General features: G+C 43.8%; 1 protein-coding gene across 3 annotated transcripts in view; it reads right to left on the bottom strand.

Annotated features, from left to right (window-relative positions):
- Positions 1-632: 632 nt before the first annotated feature.
- The window catches only part of LOC123282634 (nuclear RNA export factor 3-like), a 69,402-nt gene continuing 49,888 nt past the window's right edge, over positions 633-20,146 (bottom strand). Inside the window, exons 6-28 of one of the 3 annotated variants that reach the window (XM_070502362.1) lie at positions 13,708-13,880; positions 11,495-11,688; positions 10,579-11,183; positions 7,876-8,050; positions 7,501-7,654; positions 6,791-6,874; positions 6,580-6,684; positions 6,381-6,455; positions 6,185-6,254; positions 5,939-6,027; positions 5,715-5,822; positions 5,441-5,550; positions 4,196-4,232; positions 3,762-3,830; positions 3,622-3,677; positions 3,374-3,481; positions 3,197-3,255; positions 2,983-3,098; positions 2,845-2,887; positions 2,178-2,250; positions 1,483-1,665; positions 1,034-1,094; positions 633-922 (exon numbers count right to left, since the gene is read on the bottom strand). In XM_070502362.1, the coding sequence (XP_070358463.1) occupies positions 869-922; positions 1,034-1,094; positions 1,483-1,665; positions 2,178-2,250; positions 2,845-2,887; positions 2,983-3,098; positions 3,197-3,255; positions 3,374-3,481; positions 3,622-3,677; positions 3,762-3,830; positions 4,196-4,232; positions 5,441-5,550; positions 5,715-5,822; positions 5,939-6,027; positions 6,185-6,254; positions 6,381-6,455; positions 6,580-6,684; positions 6,791-6,874; positions 7,501-7,654; positions 7,876-8,050; positions 10,579-10,582 (1,833 nt within the window). In that variant the 5' untranslated portion in view covers positions 10,583-11,183; positions 11,495-11,688; positions 13,708-13,880 and the 3' untranslated portion in view covers positions 633-868. Of the gene's footprint in view, positions 923-1,033; positions 1,095-1,482; positions 1,666-2,177; positions 2,251-2,844; positions 2,888-2,982; positions 3,099-3,196; positions 3,256-3,373; positions 3,482-3,621; positions 3,678-3,761; positions 3,831-4,195; positions 4,233-5,440; positions 5,551-5,714; positions 5,823-5,938; positions 6,028-6,184; positions 6,255-6,380; positions 6,456-6,579; positions 6,685-6,790; positions 6,875-7,500; positions 7,655-7,875; positions 8,051-10,578; positions 11,184-11,494; positions 11,689-13,707; positions 13,881-20,146 lie in introns of those variants that run through there. The other 2 variants (XM_070502364.1, XM_070502363.1) reach the window with 2 other exon arrangements.

The following is a 20,146-nucleotide window of genomic DNA, read 5'->3' as shown; positions in this document are numbered from 1 at the left end:
ATCCTCCTCTTTTTGCTGAGGAAGACTGGCCCTGAGCTAACATCCGTGCCCATCTTCCTCTACTTTATTTGTGGGACGCCTACCACAGCATGGCTTGCCAAGTGGTGCCATGTCCGCATCTGGGATCCAAACTGGCTAACTCTGGGCCGTCAAAGCAGAACGTGCAAACTTAAACTTAACCGCTGCACAACTGGGCTGGACCCCCTTTTGCTTTTAATAACAATTCTAGGTTAATATTAGTTTCCCTTCTCTCTACTGATTTCTTTATATGTAAAGGGTATTAAGACAATGTCAGTCATATTATGCGGGTTTTCCGAAAATGAATCGTTTTTAAATTTGAATAAATTTGTATGGCTATGAAAGTAATTCTTTTCGCTGCCTAAAAATTTTTGACTAGTACTCTAGGGACACAGAAAGGCATCCCCGGGTTTGTCAGGGTTACAAAGCATCCTTCACCTCGGCAGACACACAGCACTGGGGAGCACACACTGCCTGGGCTCTGGAGGGGGGTCCAGAAATTCCATCTCTACCCCACGGTTCCCCATGAGTTTCTGACCCTCTCTGACTTCCCTTTCCTTCTCTGAAGACCAGTGCTAATGATGCTTGCCTGGAATGGATTTATCAGGGAATTTACACAACATGCAACATTATTCTTTATTATCAGAGGAATCAGGGATCCTGGGTAGGAAAAACACACTGAACAACTGCCCCTTTGGGTGAATGAGTGTCCATTAAACATTGGCTTCCCAGCCCCAAGCAGATCTCCAAGCTCAGTCCCAGGGATACACTCATAGTAAAGGAAAAACACAACAAAAGTGATGAGGATGAAGATGATAACACCCAAGGGCTTCTTGTCAGGGCTGTGCTCTCAGGATCCTGGATCAGTCTGTGTGAGGGCCTCCTCTGGGATCTTGCACTGGGCCTGGAGGAAGTGAAGGGAGGGAGTTGGGAGATCAGTAGAGCCCAGGAGCCCCGAGTCTCATTCCCAGGCCACCTGGCCTCCACTCACTTGGCCCGAATTCCCAGACCTCACCTTGAGCAGAGCGAGAACCTGTGCGGCTTTGGTGTAGTCCCAGTGGCTATCATGAAGGCACCTGTGGCGGAGGAAGGACAGGTGCCATCCATTAGGACCAAAGTGGAGACACTCTGACCGCACAGTGCTATTTCCTAACCTACACAACGGAAACACGTGGCCACGTTTACTGCATCATATGCAGCAGAATGAGTCCTGTGGCACAGTGTGTCATGGGAAAAGCTCCCGGTACCCAAATGTCTGCCAATAAGAGAACGAAGTCAATGAAATCCATAACAGGAATGCACACCTGTTCAAAAGCAACCAGGTAGCTCATATGTACTGAGAGGGAAATGTTCAAGGTGCTAATGAGTGAAATAAAAAAGCAAAACAAATTACCTGCAAGCTCCCATTATTCACGCCTCCACTCCTCCCAGCTCCCTCCTATCCTGTGCACACCCAGCACTCACTTCTGAGACCACTGCAGGTTCATGCCGGACTGGGTGGAGAAAGCCTGCACCATTTCCTGTTGCTCCTGGGAGAGGGTGGGCACAGAGCTGGAGGCGGGTGTAGGAACTGGGATGAAGAGCCCACTGTGAGTCTCCTTGGGGGTGGCGTCCCTCACAAACAGCTGGTCATTCAGGATGCACAGACTGGAGGAAAAGGGGGCCCCCAGACAACTGATGGATGGAGAACCCTACACCCCCAACAGTGATCCTGCTCCCACTGCCACTCAGCAACCAGATTCCTTCCAGAGCCCCACACTGGGCCTGCCCCCCCAAAATTCCTTAGCTGGTACCTCTGTCCCTGCCACAGAGCCCACCTTTGGAGCGATTATTTACCAGCTTCACTATATTTATAGGTTTGTTCCCAAACCAGAGATGATTTTACACCTGCATTTACCGTGAACAGTAGGAAGACATTGAGTCACAGAGAGGTCATGTGATTTAACCAAGGTCACACAGCTAGGGAGTGTTGGGGCCAGGAAGAGAACCCAGTGTTCTGACTCCAGAGCCCATGCTCTTACCCACTAGGCTAGGCTGCTCCTCGGATCTAACTGGTGGCTTTCCACAATACTGAGAAAACCCCGAGGTCAACACCACCACATTCCCACCCACTGAGCCCAGGCTGGGCTGGGTGTTCCCACTCACAACACAGTACTCACCTGGAACTGCTGGCAGGGATAGCGATGAAGGTCCGTGTGAAGGCACGAACAGAACTCTGAGACTTTCCTACCACTTTAAAGACAAACAACAAACAAAAATACCCCCTTAGAGTCGCACATGCTTTACATGCTCACATGGCGTTACCAGTCAGGGTCTGACTTGATAGTCATGCTGAAGGGGACAGTTGTTGACTGGGAGTCAGGGTGTCGGGAATCGAGAGGGCAACAATAGGAGCAATCTGCTCCCAGTCCAGGGACCCTATTATGTGTCGGGCTCTGTGACAACCACTTTACAAGTTCACTCGATTCATTTTTCACAGCTACCCAAGAGGTGGGTATTATAAGCCCCATTTTCCAAATGAGGAAACATAGAGGTTAAGGAACCGGCCAAAGTTCATAGAGTAAGGATCTGGGATGAGAGACATCAAACTCCACAGCCTGTGTCCCTGATGCCTGAGCTGTGCAGGGCAGACAGGCATGGACACAGGTCAGACCAGGATGGTTTGGAGGCAGAGTGGGGACTGAAGAACACAGAGGGAGTAGGAAGAACACAGAGGGAGTAGGAAGAGAGGGGAAGGGATCAGGGAAGCTGGGAGAGTTCTGAGGGGGAGCCCAGCCACGGGGAGGGAGCAGCGGGCCATCTAGTGGAGACTCCACATACACTCACCTTCCTTGAACACCCCGTTGACAGAGAAGCACAGCACCCTTTCCTGAAAGGGAAGAGCCCAGGGGCTCAGTCACCACCTAAGCCTCCTACCCACCTGCAGCTTTCTGGGCCTGCCTGAGGGAGGAAGCAGGTGCTCACCGTCTGGAGCCACTGGTCCACCACAAAGGAGCTGAAGTCATGCTGAGTTGCGGGCAACACACAGAGAGAGCGCACGATGTCATGTTTTGTACTCTTCAACAGCTGAAGCCGCAGGTCTGTGGGGGGAGGAGAGCGAAGGTCAGGGGCTGCCACACTCTGGGCCTTGAAAAATCCCTCCATGACCCTTTTCCCTGCCCAATCTTCCCACACGCACGGGGGTCCTTGAGCTTCTTTATATTCCTGTTATCCTTGACGTACTCGCACAAGCTGCTTCTGGGAGAGAAAGAGGAACAGGAGGTGGTGGTCTGTCCACTGGGTATTTCCAGGAGCTGGCCTGTGTCTGCTGGGGAGTCACAGGGCCCAGGAACAGAGTCTGAGCTGTGATACTCACGGGGCTGGGTCCTCGGGGTTGAAAGGGATGCTCAGGGAAAAGCAGGCCTTGTCAAGGTAAGCACCGAGAAGACCCTGTCGGTCTCCAGAGTCATAGGTCAGGTAATATCTGTGGGGGAACAGAAGGGACAAGCTGCATGTGTGACCTGGGCTCCAAATGAGACTTCAAAGACCCAAGAAGCAGACCTGAGCTTAGGCGGCCTCCCCCGGCCCAGCCGTCCCCTTCCTCAGATTCCCAGGAGTACTTACCGCCGCAGGAATTGCAGAACCAGACTCTTCAGCGCATCAGATTCAAAGAAGCTTCCCTGAAATTACAACAGTTTTCAGGACCACAGCTGATACCCCTCCTCATGCACCGCATAAATCTCTGCTTGGTCCTCCCGCCTCACCTTGCAGGTTGGTAGCCTCTTGTGGGCTTCAATACCAAAGTTAGTTGGTGGGCGTGACTCCTGGCTATCCTGGGAAAGGGAAGAGCAAGTCAGCAGGGCAGACCAGCAGCTGGTGCTGGATCATCTGGGAAAAGGATGGGTCCAGCAGGGGGTGAGGGTCAGGGGTCAGGTGTGAAAGGGCCCTGGAAGTTCCATGGGCAAGGTTACATTTGGGATCATCATCAAGGGGTCCCTGAAGCCTTGGAGAATGTTGTTGAATAAGACTGAGAGCCTTTGTCAGGTGCCCACATAGGTGTGTACCACCACCCTCCCACCATGAGGTTTAAGGCTCAGGTTGAAAAATGTAACTTGGGGAACACCTAAAGGGGTTGGGAGCAGTTTGTGGGCAGTGTCAGTGTCAGTTAGAGGAGTCAATGATCAAGGAATACAATTACCAAGCTTAACAACTTGGGGAACAATTCCAGGATGGAGCTGCCAAAATCAAGACAAAACAGAAAAGTGAAACTGTGGAGGTGTCTTTCCTCATGAAAGCAAGCAGATTTACATCAGAGACACAGCCCAGGGTGTCCCACCTTCAATCCGTGTTGCAGCCCTCCAGGGCCCTGGGCTCCTCCCCCATGGACTGACCCATAGGAAGAGGGCTTGCTTGCTCTCCCTCCCTCTCTCCTTCCCCCCAACCCTTCCCCCTGGGTGGCTCTCACCTAGACTGCTCTGACTGCTTTCCCATGCACAACTTAGAATTTGGCTCCCAGGTCCGGGGCTTCCTTCCCTTCCCTGCCCACCTTCCTTTCTCCAACACCTCACTGAAGGCTCCAGAGCAGAGAGGGAATGGGGTGGGAGCCCAGGGCTCTGCTACCTCACTGGGGGTCCAGCATTCTGCCAGGACCAGGACACCACCAGGGATGGCCCATGATGCTGGAGCAAGGAGGTGAGTGGGGCTGGGCTTAGGAGGCAGGGAGAGAAGAGGTGGGGATGAGGACAGAGTGAAGTTAGGAGGAGAGAGATGAGAGAGACACAGGGGAGTAGAGACAAGGGAGAGAGAGAAAGCAAAGCAAAGCAAAGGGAAGAGAAAAAAACTCTGCCCTGGTGGTGGGGGTCAGGGAAGAAGAGAGAAGAAAGGGGCGATGGCTCCCCTGCTGCAGCCCTCTCCTTCATCTGCCATGGCTGGCCCTGGACCCGAGGTCGGAATGGAAAAGGTGCACTTGTTGGGCTGGGAGGCCAGTGGATGTTGGTTGACACTTTGTCACCTGTGTGAGCTCAGTCTGAACTGAGAATGGGAAATGGAGCAGCCCCGTGGGCGAGACCTTCCCCAGAAAGAATAAATAGTCAGGCCCCAGCTCAGCACGAGGCTGAGGGTCTGTGGCCCCCTCTATGACCACCTTCTCTCCTGATGGCCCCTGTGCACTGGTGCCTGTCTTAGTCGAGTCCTTGTCTGAGGAATCACACCCATCTTGGGTGACCCAGGGATACTCTGAAGGTCCAAGCAGGATGATGTAACTTGTGGAGGGAGGGAGGGGCTGTGCCCTTGAGAGGCCTGTCCTCTAAGCACAGGTGAGGGGCACAGAAAAGAAATGGCAGGGCCTGTGGTCCACCCAGAAGACCAGGACTGCTGCCTCCTGCAAACAGTCACTGTCAGCAGTAGCTCGGGCTCCCAGGAGGCAACAGAGGGTACAACTGACCTTATGTTGGTTGACTTATCTGGGAAGGTGGTGCACAGGGAGTTTCTGTCTGCGCTCATCTCTTCTGGCTCCAGCCCTTGGCCCTTGTCCAACTTCCCTGCAGACTTCACCTGTGATAATGAGGAGGAACAACGTGGACCAGAGGAAGAGAGCCAGGATGACCCTGCACCCCAGTTCCTATGTTTGCTAACAAATCCACTTCCCTGCCTCTTGTCATCACCCCAGGAACCGTCCTACCTTCCCCTCAAAGAAGGATCTGGGTACTGAACCTCACCTCGTTGCTGGCGAGGTTTAAGTTCTTGATGTTGGAGGCATTCTGCATAGTGGTGGACAGGCCAGCCAGCTGGCAGGGTTTCGTGTTGCTCAGGTTCCAGGGCAAAAGCTATGAGGAGGAAAGAGAGTGAGGACCTCAACCAGGGATATCTGAGACCAATCTGCCTCTTCTACCTGAACTCTCCCCATTCACCATCAATCCCAGCAGTGGGCCCAAGTCCTCACCTTGGGCATGTTCTCTCCATGGATCTGCAGGGAGGCAGCCATGTCATTTCCAGGATTCGGTACCATTTCCACACCAAAGGTCACCGAGGCTCAAAGAGGCCGAGAGGAGGAAATGAGAAGGCTGAGAGGGGCCCAGCTGGTACAGCCCCAGCACCAACCCCTCCCCAGGTTTCCATCCCTAAGTCTCCGTCCCAACAGTTAGACCCCTCTGCCCTCACCCTCCCTAGAATTACTGCTGGAGCCTACCAGGGTCAAAGCGGAGTCTCTGGACTTCAAGAGACTGCCAGGAGAGATCATATAGTTTGTGCATGGTCAGCTGCAGAGTTAGAGATGGGATTTAGTGGCTCTGAGTCTGAGGTGGTGAAGGGAGGTAATAGGCGGGGGTGGAAGAGGTGGGTCTGCATGTGAGTGCACAACTCGTTTGAGTCTGCACTAACTTTACCTGCTTCACCTTTTCTGACTTCAGCTCCTTCTGCACAGAGCAGGGTGCATCAGAGGGGCTGACAAAGATAGATATCTGCAAAGAGCACAAGAGGGGCTGGGTAAGCACCAGGAAATCTGAGCCTTGGGATCAAGCAAGACCTTGCCGCTGTCCTGCCCCCTCGCCCCTCGCTAACCCTGGTCATGTCTTTGACACACACCCTTTCATTATTCTTATCCCAAATCTTGCCGTTGATATTCTTCAATGCAAAGGCAATGTTGGCATTCTCAACGAAGAACTGGGCCTGCATTTTCTCATAGTGAAACTATGGGGAGAGTGACAAGAGAAACAGAATAGGAGACCAGAGGACCCTGCCCATCTGGAACCTCAAGCTGCCTTGTTTCTACTTCTCCACCTCTCTGTCCTCTTACTTCAACTGGAGTGAAGGGGACACTGCATTGCTTCTGAATCAAACTGAGCAGCCACTTCTCATCATATTTTATGCCAAATGGAACCTAGGAGTGAGAGAAGATGAGAGAGGAAATTGACATAATGGAATCTAAGGTTAAGATAAGACCGAACCATATCTTCCTTTCAGTCCTTTTTTTCAGGCTTTAAAATAATTTCTTAAGATAGAACAATATCCATTATTTATAACTTTTGTACCAGACATGGATTTCCTAAATACCCTTTTTTCCATTCAAATACTTTTCTTCAAATAATCAACTTAAGATGTTTAACATGTACTCTCTTTTATAAAATTCCAAGAGATCCTACCTAAGGCAGACCTGGCCTGCCCCTCTGACAAGAACCCGAGATTCAACCCTCTCCCACACTAGCTTGAGCCAAATGAGCCTTGCTGGGTGGAGTTGCTCCATCTCATTGGCAGTAGTTTCCTCCTTGGCTTTTAGATAACCTCTCCCATTCTCCTCTCCCATTCTCCCTACAGTCAGTCTGTTCCTTTTTTGCTGCTGCTCTGAGTCTGCCTTTATATGACTAGGATGTTAACTCTAGGTAATAAAATGACAGATGACCAACTCCTCTGCCTCAGAAGAGTACCTAGCATCCCTACACCAGTCCAACATAATGTCCTCTGTTCAGCTTCTTCTAAATATTAAGTCCACTTTGCTAGGACACTCACCATGATCTTGAACCAGCTCCCTGAGGTCTCATCCTGCTTGTTCCCCTCCGTTCTTCTCTCTGGAGGCTTTTGCTCTCTCTCCATGTTAACGTGGGTTTGGTCTTGTTTCTGAAAAGTGCCTCTCCGATGACAGGGTGGAATGGCATAGGGAGCACTGTGGAAAAGTGGAGAGAAAGAAGCAGTCCCTGTATACTCAGGACGTCTCCTATACACGTTTGCTCCACTTATACCAGGGCTACAATAAAGTTTGCTCAACCCTTAACCTGATCCTGTCGTTCCTCACTCTTCCAGACTGGAGAGAAAAGTGACATATTGAATACAGGGTTACGGATTCCACTGGCTGGTACATTTCAGCCATGCTGACTGGTCACTTACTATCTTATTCCAGTGTCCACAGGAGCATCACTTTTTCCTGGATCTCCATCTTGCTGCTGGTGAGATGAAGGATGAATGCCAGAACTGACTTCTTCAGACCAATTACTATATCTCCTTCGGTAAATACCCCAGCATCTTGCCCTTCTTTGTAGGAAGTTAGGTTGGTTATTGTGCCCTGAAATTGAGAACAACACATCATTAGTTCCAATACCAGAAAAAGTCCTGGAGAAATATCATGGCTAATGAAGGAATGTCACTGACTTCTCTAATCTAAAAAGAAGTGCATCACAGGGCTCAAAAGGTTGAAAGATTTCACTGTGGTTCCGCTTCCTGGAAGACGAGAGGTGGGGAGCATTCACAGCCAAGAAGAAAATAAGCACAGAGGAAAGGGTTTGGGACTAGGGTTTAATTGTGATGTTAGTCCCTGCTCTGCCCGTTTCAGGCTAGGTGACCTGGGACACGTTGTTTATCATCTCTAACTCTCACTTCCCTCTTCTGCTCTAGGGTGATAGTAAAATCGACCCTGAAAGTTTGGTGTTATGGTTCCAGGGTCAAAGGTGAGTTCCCTGCCAGGAGGAAGGATTAAAGAAATGAGAGAGAAGTCTGATGAAAATATCTGGAATGAAGCCTGGAGAAACAGAATATGGAGAATACGAAAAGAGAGAGGGAGAGAATAAAAGGAGACATAGTGAACATATCTAACACATGGTTAGTTTGAGTCCCGGAAAGAATGAGAGGGAATAGTGGAGAAGTCGTCTCTGAAGAGATCTTGGTTGAGAAGTTTCCAAAAGTAAGAAGACATCAAGTCAAACAATATGGATAGGAGAAAAAGTACACTTTAAGGAAAAACATTCCAAAAGAAAAGATATGCCTTTTATAATGATGTTAATGTAGCAAAAACTGGGAAAATTTGTGATGAGAAAACTCAAACTAAAAGAAATATTAAAGGTTCTTCTTCAGGTAGAAGAAATATGGTCCCAGATGGAGGCACACAGGTGCAGGAAAGAAAGACTAATGACATTTGTGAATATGTAGGCAAATCTAAATAAGTATTGGCTATATAGCACAATGATAATAAGTTCTTTTGGAGGTTTAAATATGCATAGAGTTAAAATGCATGACAATAAATTGGGAGCAGGTAAATGGAATCAAAGTGTTGCAAGGTCCCTTCATTATCTGAGGACCTTGAAAGATCTAATTTACAATAGACTGTGAAAAGTCTAAAATGTACATTGTAATCTTAAAGGCAAACCTGACAAGAAGGGCAAAAAAATGTTTAACTATCTAGCAAAATGAGATAGTTTAATAGATTTCAAAAGAAAGCAGAAGAGAAAGGAACTTAGAACAGGCAAAAATAAATGTACATAATACGGTGTATATAAACCAAATTGTATCTATATTTACATTAAAAGTTTCATACTAAATATTCAAAACTGAAAAACAGATATTGTCACACTCAGCCTTCCATCAAATGCTCCTTACAAAAGACATATACAAAATTTAACAATCTAAAACATTGGAAAGTAAAACAATTGGCAAAATGTATACCATTTCCACACTAACTTACTGAAAGCTGGTATAACCGTATTAGCAAAAGAAAAAGTACACTTCTTTTTTTCGTTTTTTTAAATGTTAGGAAGACTAGCCCTGACTTATCATCTGCTGCCGATCCTCCTCTTTTTGCTGAGGAAGACTAGTCCTGAACTAACGTCCGTGCCCATCGTCCTCTACTTTATATGTAGGATGCCTGCCACAGCATGACTTGAAAAGCGGTGCGTAGGACCGCTCCTGGGATCTGAACCGGCAAACCCATGGCTGCCCAAGCTGAATGCACGAACTTAACCACTGCACACCTGGCAGGCCCCGACTTCTTTAAACAGAAAACAATACTAGAGAAAAGAGGGAAATTTCCTTATAATGAAAGGTTCAATGCTATAAGAAGATATTAACAAAAAATTCAAAATTTGCACACACGTCTTAACATACAGCCAAAACATGGAAAGCAAAAACTGACACAAGGAAATGGAGAAATGGTTAAATCCATGGTCACAGTGGGAAATTTTAATACACCTCACTGAGTGACATCTAAAAGGACGGACAAAAATTCAGCGAGATGGAGAAGATTTAAAATGTGATTAAAGTAAATTAACAATTTTACTTAATTGACATAGAGCAATGCACATAACTACACATGGGACATTCTAGAATAAGTCATATGCTGGGCCATAAAGCAAGCCTCCAGGAAACTTCCACGGGGGGTAATACAATCTACCTTGAATAGTTGATACAAGATTCAAGAGTAAGGGTGGCCCTCCCCCACCTCTAGAATGAATCCAAAGAATGTTAATTTACACCAACCCACACCCCCACCTCCATCTAGGTAACTCTCCCCAGGCTCCAAATCACGGACCTGAGACGACCACACGGCTCAGGCCTTTCCCCTCAACCAGGGAAAAAATTTTACCTCAGCCATGACCACTTCCATAAGAGGGGAGGTTTTCTGTGTAGAACCAGGATAGGTGTGTCAGGGGCCACTTGGCCCATTTCCTCAGGAGACTGGAAAATAGTCAGCCCGGGCCCTCACCACCCCTCCTCTAAAGGGGGGTCGGCTGAGTGTCCTGTGGCTTGAGGTAGGGAAGGGGACCCAGAACCCCTCCTGCCCTGTGGGGTTCTGAGGCCAAGGCCTCATGCTGACCAACTCACCCATGGTGTGGCCTGAAGCCTGAGACTTGTCACCAATGTCCTCACAAGCTGCTTGTGAAGAGAATCTGTGGTGTCTGGAGCTGGACGTTTGGGGAAGATCAGGGACGGCTTCCGAGGAAGGCGAGAAAATGCCCCAAACCTCTTTCGTCAGGGCCACACAAACAAGATGGAGTCCTTACAGGAAGTCTCTTCCTCAGAGGCAGAGAGAAGAGAGCCCTGGAGGCCAGACGAAACTTAACCTCCTAGAGCTACTGCCCCCTGAGTTTGCTACCAGCGTACCTCCCAGGAAATTGTTTCCAACTGCGCCACCCCTGCAGAGGAGGCCAACTGGAGTCAGGAGGCCTGGGATCCAGGTACTTGGAGCTACAAACTCAGGGAACTCTGTGTGCTAGTCTCTGTGTCAGCTGCATTGCATTGTGTTCCTTCACTCTGCAAACCCAGAGCACTCTGAGTGCCAGCTCAGGCCAGGCTCTGTACTTGCTACATTGCATCTATTCTTTCATGTGTTCTTCCCAGGGGAACTCTGAAGTCAGAATCACCAGCTTTCCAAGGTTGCTGAGGTTTAATGAGGTGCTGCAGCTTGTCTGGAGTCATTCAGATGCTACCTGGAAAAACAGAGACTGAAATAGACCTCCATGGAGTGGCGATGACCTCTCCATGCCTAGCTTTACTAATTTCTTGCTGCAATATATGGCATTTTCTTAAGTTAGGGCAAAGTAACAGAATGTTCTGAAAGTAGTCACTTTGCTGGAATTACCTCCAGCCCATCCCAGAGAGAGATAATACCAAAACAAAGGAAAAACACAGACCTGGAAAATATAAAGAAAAGAACAAGGGTTTGGCGGGTCACTGTAATAAAAGTAGAAGAATTATATTTTTCATTTTAAAAACATATAGGGAATGTAAACAGATGCACCTTAGTGGTCAGAGCCAGCACTGCAGCTCTGAAAGTCCAGAGGGTTCTGCAAAGAAGAGGGAAGGAGGCAACAGCCTGTATGCCAGTGCATCAGCAAGAACTTCCTGGAATTTTCCACTACTTTCTGGAATTTTCCACTCGTTATCCACAATCCCTTCCTGGATCTCTGTGCCCTGAGAGAGGAAGGCCAGCCTCTGAGAGAGGTATAGAAGAACGACATGTGAACATATGGGGTGAGGGAAGTTTAAAACAGAAATGCACACACATACGCACAGAAACTGTCAAGCCAAAGTTGAATTTTTAAAGTTTTTATAAAACCGTATCATGTGAACATTTTTATAACATGGTACATATATGTGGACTTTATTGTCAATTGGTAATTAGATATTTGCAACTGTTTCTCTCAACACACTTGCCTAATTGCAAAATGTTAAACATTAAAAACATATACTTAGACAATGAAATCATTCTGCACCTTCCATCTGTACGATCCCCCCACCATGACTCACAGATATCCAAGATATCCAATGTAAGTAGATGGGTGCACATATGGCAGATGTGTTTCTCTTTAGGTAATGCATATACCTACTTAAAATATTTAGCTAGTCATGTAGTTATAGATATGATCTTTTTAAAATTTGCAATCACATAAATAATTTCCTGCAAATTGATTTTTTCACTTATTGTGACATCCAGATTTTCATTTCTTCAATTTGTGCTGTTTGGCATCTTTCCAGATGTTTACTGGCAAAGCAGTTTGCTCTTTAGGTGAATTATTTGTTGTTATCTTTTGTCCCCTTCTCTACTGATTAACAAAAGTCCTTTAGGTTCTTGCACATTAGCACAAATTCTGGAATATTGTTTGCGAATATTTACTCCCAGATTTTCAAATTTCTGATATTTTTCTTTTGACGGTATGGAAATTGCTTTAATTTTCATGGATTTTCTTTACTTAAAAATAATACAGCCAAGACAGAAAAAAAAAAAAAACAAGGAATACAAAGGATTACATCAAATATGAGTCTGCTGGGAATTCTAGATTCAAAGCCTTGAAGGCTTCAGAGCACAATGGGAAGAAGCTTTAGAGCTAATTCCGCATTTGAGAATAATGGGGAAAAGAATTGAATACCTGCTTGCTTATAGGAGACACCAGGAAAAGTGCCTCTAGTTTAAAATGATCCTGTAAATGATCATTTCGTTTCCTCCATGGAGGTTACTTTTCCTCTGCTTCTGCCTAGGCCCCACACATCTCCCCCAGGACAGTTCAATCCTTGTGGCCCTATCTCTAGGCCTCCAGGCCTAAGGGATGAGATTTCATCTCCACCCTCATCACCAGGACCAAGGCATGTGGGAGAGGGTTGCTTGAGTACCCTATCAGCATGGCATAGTCACCAGGGGAATTAAGAACTACCTACGTATCCCAAGAAAAACTTAATGACGTTACAAACTTAATTAGAGAAAGCAAAGGGAAGTTTAAAAAACCCTGTCTATCTCAAACAAAAATCTCACATATCAAGAAATGCAAATTATTGAAAAGCTACTGGAACGTATTTTATAGGCAAATAATATTCTCTTATATGAATAAATCTGATTAGTAAAAGAGTGCCATTCAAAGTTTATTGAATTAATTCAAATAAGAACTACACATGACAAACATACAAATATTAAAGTACAAAAACAATTATATAGACATGGATGAATATATATATATTTGCATATACATAAACATATGTATATAACATATGAAGAACAGAATATACATATTGTGAGCAAAATTTGGAAGAATGTGTACGTTCATGTAAAACTACTTATATACTACTGTACACAGAGATGTATATCTGGGGACTATAGACTAAATTACCAAGGATGTACATCTTGCTATGCAACCAGATTAAAAAACACACAAAAATATTATGTCTAATAAATAGGCATTCTTACACTGCATTAGTTTTTGAAATAAATGTATTACTTTGAAATCAGAAAAATAACTGCTGTAAAATTTTATACCATTGTAGTATACGCATGGTTGGGAGTTTCGTGACAAACACGATATGTGTGTATGCAGCTTAACTGTATATATCTATAGCTACATAGTTTTCACATTGCTTTTCTCTCTCAATCACAGTCATATAGGTTTCTGGTCATAGTTGGGAGGGAGGGGCTGAAAAGAAGTTCTTCCCACTAGGTTTAAATGTACGTGGGCTCTAACTCACCTTTAAGGCTTCATTTGCCACAAAATCTTCCAGAAAGTTTCCTCTGATGGGGACCTTGGTCCCTCCTTCCAAAGCATCCTGCTAAGTGACATCCCAGCTGCCAGTCTGGATATGTTCACTAGACGGCACAGAACTCTAATTTCTGACTTTTCTCCAGTGAAAAGTATTATTTGCTAAAAGGTAAGAAAAATCTTTTAAAAGTTATTTTGCATAGTGAGTGGTGAAAGAACATGTAAAATAAAAAACGCTCAAATTTCTTTCCCTAACAATTTTCTTCTTCTCTATGGTTTCACAGACAGAAACCCTAGTAATAAGATCACACTCCTCTTAGAGTGCTGGTGGAGATTACAGGCCAGAGCTGGGAGCCAGGAGGGCAGAAGGAGTTCAGGAACTTTCTGTAATTGTCCTGTTAAGTGTCACAGTTTTTCCCAGCATGCCAAACTTCTGGATAAGAGCTCTCTACACTGGATTTCCCAAGGGGTGAACCGGGTTATAAGGTGTTTCCTTCCTCTTATCTCTGGGCTGGTCTCCACCCTTTCGTCTTCTGCTGCCTAAAGCCTCCTTAGCCTCAGATCTCAGTTGAAACTCCACTCCCTGTGAGAAGTTTCAGACACACCCTACTGGTTTGATTATCATTAGGCATCCAGTAACTCCAATGACTTTACCCTCTCCAGATGCACTTTTCATGAGAAAGGGGACCAAAGACTGTGAGCTCAAAATTTCTCATTGCCTGTAGCTTCACACAGTGCACTGAAGACTCTGAAGTTTTCAAATATCTTATCTGAAGATTTCCCTCAGATTCGCCTCTTCCACTTTTGAGGGTGATGCTCAGGACACAGGGCTGTTCAGCAGTGGAACTGCAGAGTGGGTTTACAGACAACTGGGAAACGTGCTTTAAAGAAGCTGTGGAGGCTGTGGATTGATGCTTCCTCCTCTAAAGGATCCCATGAGAGTTCCGTCCTGACCGTCAGTGATTTTTAACAGACATGCTTTTACGTGGTAAAGACGAAAAGAAACTTCGAGAGGTAGAATTGCAAGTTTGAAAGCTGTTATACAATTTGCTTTGTGAAATACCTTTAACTATATTTCAAAATATTTAAGTGAATTTTGAAAATAGTAAAAAAATTCAAGAAGGAAGCAAAAATTTCCGTTGATCTCTGGTGACGTATCGTCATTCTTTATATTCTCATTAATTGAGTGCATGATATGACATGGCTTAACTTTTCAACTACACAATAACATTTAATCCCTTTGACATAACTACCAAGTCCACATGGTATTTTCTTCTTTACAGCTGAGGAAGCTTGAGCCTCAGATCCCGGGCACGGCTGAGCCTATAGCACCTGTGTGACCTTCACTGCCTTGTGATTTCAATAAATCTTGACAAGAACTCTATGAGGGAGAGTCCTCACTCCCTGAATGGAAATCCTGGGGCTCAGAGTCCTTAATGTCCCACACTGCCACATGTCATGCTCCTATTCACTTGTTGAGCCCAAACTGGAACCCACGTCTTCTGAACTCAAAGCCTTTACTCTTCCTAATGCTTCACCCAGCCTTCCCTTAATTATTGGACATACTTTTATGGGCTTTGCTTATGACCATAATAGGAATTCTCACTCAGTTTAGACAATTTGGAAAAGACATTCAAAAGAGGGAGAGAAAAATGCAAAGAAGCAGCAATCGCACAAAACACTGACAAACATAGTTAACTTTTAAAAAAAAGTATTTTATTGGGGTGATATTGGCTTAAAACATTGTGTAAATTTCAGGTGTACATCTCCGTGTTCACCACTAGCAGTCCAGTTTTCATCTGCCACCATACATATGTGCCCCTCTGCCCCTTTTGCCTACCCCCAAACCCCTTCTCCTCTGGTAACTACTAGTCTATTCTCCTTATCTGTGTGTCTGTTTATCTTCCAAATATGAGCGAAATCATATGGTACTTGTCTTTCTCTGTCTGACTTATTTCACTCAGCATAATATCCTCAAGGTCCATCCATGCTGTCGCAAATGGCAAGATTTTGGTTATTTATGACTGAATACTATTCCGTTGTCTGTATATCTGCCGCATCTTGATCCATTCATCTGCTGATGGGCACTTGGATTGCTTCTACGTCTTGGCTATTGTGAATAACGCTCCAATGAGCTTCAGGGTGCATATATCTTTCTGAAGTATTGATTTCATGTTCTTTGGATAAGTACCCAGTACTGGAATAGCTGGATCACACAGTATTTCTATTTTTAATGTTTTGAGAAATCTCCATACTGTTTTCCATAGTGGCTGCACCAACTTACACTCCCCCCAGCAGTGTATGAGGGTTCCCTTTTCACCACATCCTCTCCAACACTTGTTACTTCTTGTCTTGTTAATTGTAGCCATTCTGAGGGGTGTGAAGTGATCTCATTGTAGTTTCCCTAATAATTAGTGATGTTGAACATCTTTTCATATGCCTCTTCGCCATCTGAATATGTTCTTTGGAAAATGTCTCTCTGGCCCTTTTTTAATTTGGTTGTTGTTTTTTGTTGTTGAGTTGTATGTGTCCTTCATATATTTTGGAAATTAACCCCTTGTTGGATATATGATTTGCAAATATTTTCTCCCAGTTGGTGGATTGTCTTTTCATTTTGTTCATGGTTTCTTTTGCTTTGCAAAAACTTTTTAATCTGATGCAGTTCCATTTGTTTATGTTTTCTTTTGTTTCCCTTACCTGGTCAGACGTCATATTCTAAAAGGTACTGCTAAGATCGATGTCAAAGAGTGTATCGCCTATATTTTCTTCTGGGAGTTTTATGGTTTCAGGTCTCACACTCAAGTGTTTAATCCATTTCAAGTTATTTTCTGTGTGTGGTGTAAGCTGATGGTCTACTTTCACTCTTTTGCATGTGTCGGTCCAGTTTTCCCAACACCGTTTATTGAAGACACCTTCCTTTCTCCGTTATATGGTCTTGGCTCCTTTGTCAAAGATTGGCTGTCCGTAGACATGTGGGTTCATTTCTGGGCTTTCAATTCTGTTCCATTGATCTGTGTGTCTCTTTTTCTGCCAGGATCATGCTGTTTTGATTTCTATAGCTTTGTAGTATTTTTTGAAGTCAGGGAGTGTGATACCTCCAGCTTTGTTCTTTTTTCTCAGGATTCCTTTGGCTATTCGGGGTTTTTGTTCCACATCAATTTTAGGATTCCTTGTTCTATTTTGGTGAAGAATGTCATTGGGATTCTGATTAGGATTGCGGTGAATCTGCAGATTGCTCTAGGTAATATGGACATTTTAACTATGCTTATTCTTCTTTTCCATGGGTATGGAATATCTTTCCATTTGTTTATGTCTTCTTTGATTTCTTTCAGTAATGTCTTATACTTTTCTGTGTAGGGGTCTTTCACCCCCTCGGTTAAGTTTACTCCTAGGTGTTCTATTCTTTTTGTTGCAGTTGTAAAGGAGACTGTATTCTTGGTTTCTCTTTCTGCTGGTTCCTTGTTGGTGTATAGAAATGCAAGTGATTTCTGTATGTTGATTTTGTACCTGCAGCATTACTGTATTCATTGATTATTTCTAATGCGTTTTTGGTGGATTGTTCAGTGTTTTCTACATATAGAATCATGTCATGGGCAAAGAGTGACAGTTTTACTTCTGTCTTTCCTATTTGGATCTCTTTTATTTCCTTTCTTGCCTAATTGCTCAGGCTAAAACTTCCAGTACTGTGTTGAATGAGAGTGGCAAGAGTGGGCATCCTTGTCTTGTCCCTGTTCTCAGAGAAATAGCTTTCAGTGTTTGACTGTTGAGCATGATGTTGGCTGTGGGTTTGTCATGTGTGGCCTTTATTATGTTGCGGTCATTTCTTCTATATTCATTTTTTCGAAGGTTTTTATCATAAATGGATGTTGGCTCTTATCAAACGCTTTCTGTGCACCTTTTAGGATTATCATGTGATTTTTATTCCTCATTTCGTTAAGGTGGTGTCTCACATGGATTTGCAGTTGTTGAAGAATCCCTGCAGCCTGGAATCAATCCCACTTGATCATGGTGCATGACCCTTTTAATGTATTGTTGCATTCGATTTGCTAATATTTTGTTGGGGATTTTTGCATCTATGTTCAACAGCAATATTGGCCTTTAATTTTCATTTTTGTGTTGTCCTTCTCTGGTCTGTATATCAGGGTAATGTTGGCTTCACAGAATGTGTGAGGAAGCATCCCATCCTCTTCAATATTTTGGAATAGTTTGAGAAGGATAGGAATTAAATCTTCTTTGGATGTTTGGCAGAATTCTCCAGACAAGATATCTGGTCCTGGACTTTTGTTTTCTGGGAGGTTTTTATTACCGTTTCGATTCTTTACTTGTGGTTGTGCTTTTCAGATTCTCTGTTTCTTCCTGATTCAGTTTTGGGAAGTTGAATGATAAGAATTTATCCAATTTTTTAGGTTATCCAATTTGTTTTCATATAGCTTTTCATAGTATTCTCTTATAATCCTTTATATTCCTGTGGTATCCATTGTAATTTCTCCTCTTTCATTTCTGATTTTCTTTATTTGAATCTTCAGTCTTTTTTTCATAGTCAATCTGCCTAAGCATTTGTCAGTTTTGTGTATCTTCTCAAAGAACCAGCTCTGAGATTCATTCACCTATTTGATTGCTGTTTTATTCTCTATTTCATTTCTTTCTGCTCTGATTTTTATTATTTCCCTACGTCTACTGACTTTGGTCTTTGTTCTTCTTTTTGTAGTTCCTTTAGGCGTAGTTTAAGATTACTTATTTGAGATTTTTCTTGCTTCTTGAGGTAGGCCTGTATTGCTTCAAATTTCCCTCTTAGTACCGCTTTTGCTGTATCCCATAAAAGTTGGTATGTTGTGTTTTGGTTTTCATTTGTCTCTAGGGATTTTTTGATTTCTCCTTTGATTTATTCACTTATGTAGTCATTGGTCAGTACCATATTTTTAGTCTCAACATGCTTGTGATTTTCCAAGCTTTTTTCTTGTAATTGATTTTTAGTTTCATAGCATTATGATTAGAAAAGCTGCTTGATATGATTTCAATCTTCTGAATTTATTGAGGTTTATTTTGTTTCCCAACATATGGTCTATCTTTGAGAATGTTTCATTTGAGGAATGAGAAGAATGTGTATTCTGCAGTCTTTGGATAAAATGTTCTATATATACCTATTAAGTTCATCTTGTCTAGTGTTTCATTAAGTCCACAGTTTCTTTGTTGACTGTCTGTCTGGTTGATCTATCCACTGACATATGTGGAGTGTTGAAGTCTCCTACGATTATTGTGTTGCTGTAAATCTCTCCCTTTAGTTCTGTTATAGTTTCTTTAGATACTTTGATGCTACTTTCTTATGTGCATATATATTAATAAGTGCTATGACTTCTTCTTGGAATGTCCCTTTTATCGCTACATAATGCCCATCATTGTCTCTTGTTATTCTTTTTACCTTCAAGTCTGTTTTGTCTGGTGGAACTACAGTGGCACCTGCTTTGTTTTCCTTGCCATTTGCTTGGAGTAACATCTTCCATCCCTTCACTCTGAGCCTATGTTTATCTTTAGAGTTGAGATGTGCCTCCTGGTGGCCGCATATTGTTCAGTCTTGATTTTTAATCCATCCAGACACTCTGTGCCTTTCAACTAATGAATTAAACTCATTTACTTTTAGGGTGGGTATTGATATATGAGGACTAAATACTGCCATTTTACCTCTTGTTTTCTGATTGTTCTATATTTCCATTGTTTGGTTTTCCTTGTATTTCTGTCTGCCATTTCAGTGTGGTGGTTTTCTGTGATGATTTGTCTATTTTCTCTTTATTTGTGCTTTGTGACTCTGCTCTGATTTTTTGTTTTGTGGTTACTATGAGGTTTGTATAAAAGATCCCATAGACGAGATAGTCTTTTTTTTTTTCTGATAGCCTCTTATCTCTGTTAGGCTATGCAATTTCTGTCCCTTTCCTCTTGCCTTTCTATGTTTTTGTTGTCACAAATTCTTGTTTTTTCTGTTGTGAGTCTGTGAGCTAATTGTATTGGTTGTAGCTATTCTTGATGCTTTCTTTCCCTTTATCTTTTATGTTATAATTAATTGTTTTCTAACCTATTCTGATATAGAGCTGCAATTTTCTGATTCTATTTATCTCCTTGCTCAAGGTTTTTTAACCTTTGCTTTTTAGTTTCAGATAGAAGGCTCTCATCAATGTTTCTTGTAGGGCGGGTCTAGTAGCAATGAACTTACTCCACTTTGTCTGGGAAACCTTTTATTTCTCCATCATATCTGAAGCATTGAGTATTCTTTGCTGATAATTCTTCACTTTCAGTTTTTTGAAAGCTATCATTCACCTCTCACCTAGCCTATAGGGTTTCTGCTGAGAAATTCGCTGAAAGTCTGATAGGGGTTCCTCTGTAGGTTATTTTCTTCTGCCTTGCTGTTCTCAATAGTTTTTCCTTGTCACTGACTT

Source organism: Equus asinus, chromosome X (genome assembly GCF_041296235.1).
Source record: "Equus asinus isolate D_3611 breed Donkey chromosome X, EquAss-T2T_v2, whole genome shotgun sequence".
In the NCBI taxonomy this organism is placed as follows: domain Eukaryota; kingdom Metazoa; phylum Chordata; class Mammalia; order Perissodactyla; family Equidae; genus Equus; species Equus asinus.
This window is presented reverse-complemented; position numbering and strand designations above follow the sequence as displayed.